The sequence below is a fragment of the Vollenhovia emeryi genome, unplaced genomic scaffold, assembly GCF_000949405.1.
Source record: "Vollenhovia emeryi isolate VEMERY1.0 unplaced genomic scaffold, V.emery_V1.0 DF940493.1, whole genome shotgun sequence".
In the NCBI taxonomy this organism is placed as follows: domain Eukaryota; kingdom Metazoa; phylum Arthropoda; class Insecta; order Hymenoptera; family Formicidae; genus Vollenhovia; species Vollenhovia emeryi.
The window spans coordinates 179-1,622 of record NW_011965873.1 but is presented as its reverse complement, the minus strand read 5'-3'; the positions used below and the strand labels follow the sequence as shown (position 1 = coordinate 1,622).

At 50.5% G+C, this 1,444-nt stretch overlaps 1 protein-coding gene across 1 annotated transcript; it reads right to left on the bottom strand.

The window, feature by feature from the left end:
- Nucleotides 1–404: 404 nt before the first annotated feature.
- On the bottom strand, nt 405–1,202 carry LOC105555969. Its single transcript, XM_012003021.1, has one exon. The coding sequence runs from the start codon at nt 1,200–1,202 to the stop codon at nt 405–407; it is 798 nt and encodes a 265-aa protein (XP_011858411.1).
- Between the last annotated feature and the right edge of the window lie 242 nt (nt 1,203–1,444).

Genomic DNA, 1,444 nt, shown 5'->3' with positions numbered 1-1,444 from the left:
GATGGAATCCGGCGCTTCCTTTGATGTCGTGCCTCGCGTCTGTATTTTTGTTTCGCCATCCAAGAGGATTCCTTCCCGTAGGTCGGGCAGTAAGTGGTAGTAGGCTAAGAAATCGGCTCCTATGATGGGAGTGGTGACGTCTGCTATAATAAAACGCCACGGGAATGCCCGCCGGACGCCTAGATCTGGTTGCACTGTGAGGCTGCCATAAGTTTTTATTACGGAGCCATTGGCTGCAAATAACTCGTATTCTGTAGGCGAGAGGTATCCTGCCGTTTTCGTGCGAGGGTATACACTCCCGTCTGAACCGGTGTCGATAAGAAATCGAGTCTTTGTATTTTTACACGTTACGTATAGGCGGCGGGGTACCTGGGCAGGTCGGCTGGCCGCCAACAGTGACTGCCCTACTCCTTTACCGGTTTTTCATAAGTACACGGTTTCGTGCACTTGCGAGCCTTTTCACCAAATCGGTTGTGGTAATAGCAATGCTCATCGTTATCTTTTTTAGCCTTCCGGTTCCGACTCTGGCTTCTGCTTCTCTCCTGTTGTTTCTTTAGCCCTACCTCTTGCGTAGTGAGGGTTGCAACTTGTTTCGTCAGGGCTTGCATCTGAGCTTCGAGAGAGTTCTTGTCTGGTGAGCCTTTTGTCGAGACGGCTGTTGTAGAGGCTACCATTGTTTTGCTAGTCATTTCGTGTATGCGGTCAGCCTGTTCGGCCACCTGGTTTAAGGGGTCCTCTGTCCGTGTAGCGAGAACCATTTGCATTTGGGAGGGAAGTCTCCCGAGCCAGAGCGAGCGTAGTAAAGCGTCGAGCACGTTTTCGCCTGCTAATGTCCTTAAGTGTCGAAGAAATTGTGAGGGCTTGCGGTCCCCGATGTCTTCGAGTTCTAGGAGTTGTCGTGTACGTTGCTCCTGTGAAACGGACATCCGCGAAATGAGTGCTCTTTTGACTGCTTCATATTTGTTGTCTGCAGGCGGTCGAGTTACTACGTCCTTGATCTCCTTTATTTGCGGAGAGTTTAAGTATGCGATGGCGTAGGAGTACTTAGTGTGGTCTTGGGTTATACCGCTAAGAGTGAATTGTCCCTCTAGTTGCGTGAACCATAACTCGGGCTCATCGCTCCAATAGGGAGGTACTCGTACTGCGACTCTGTTTAGTAGGGCTTCTTCCGTAACCTGTGTACTAGCGTTTTCCTCATCCATTGCGATCGCGTCGGGGTCACCAATTTTAGGCTCCGCCTAGCCTGTTCGTTCGTCTTACTTAAACTACGCTTTACGCAGTGGGTGACCGCAAGAGGAAGGGTAGTGAAGGGCAAGTTTATGGACGCTAGGTTAGAGGTTACTATGACATTTTATTTGTGGCTCTTACACGCTGGGTGTCGACCACCCCTGAACTTTGTCTGGGTTGCCGCGTCCCGAAAAGTCTTATGCTCCGTCTGCGTTAC

Coding starts and splice junctions, on each gene's coding strand:
- LOC105555969 (XM_012003021.1), bottom strand. CDS start 1,202: ATGGATGAGGAAAACGCTAGTACACAGGTTACGGAAGAAGCCCTACTA.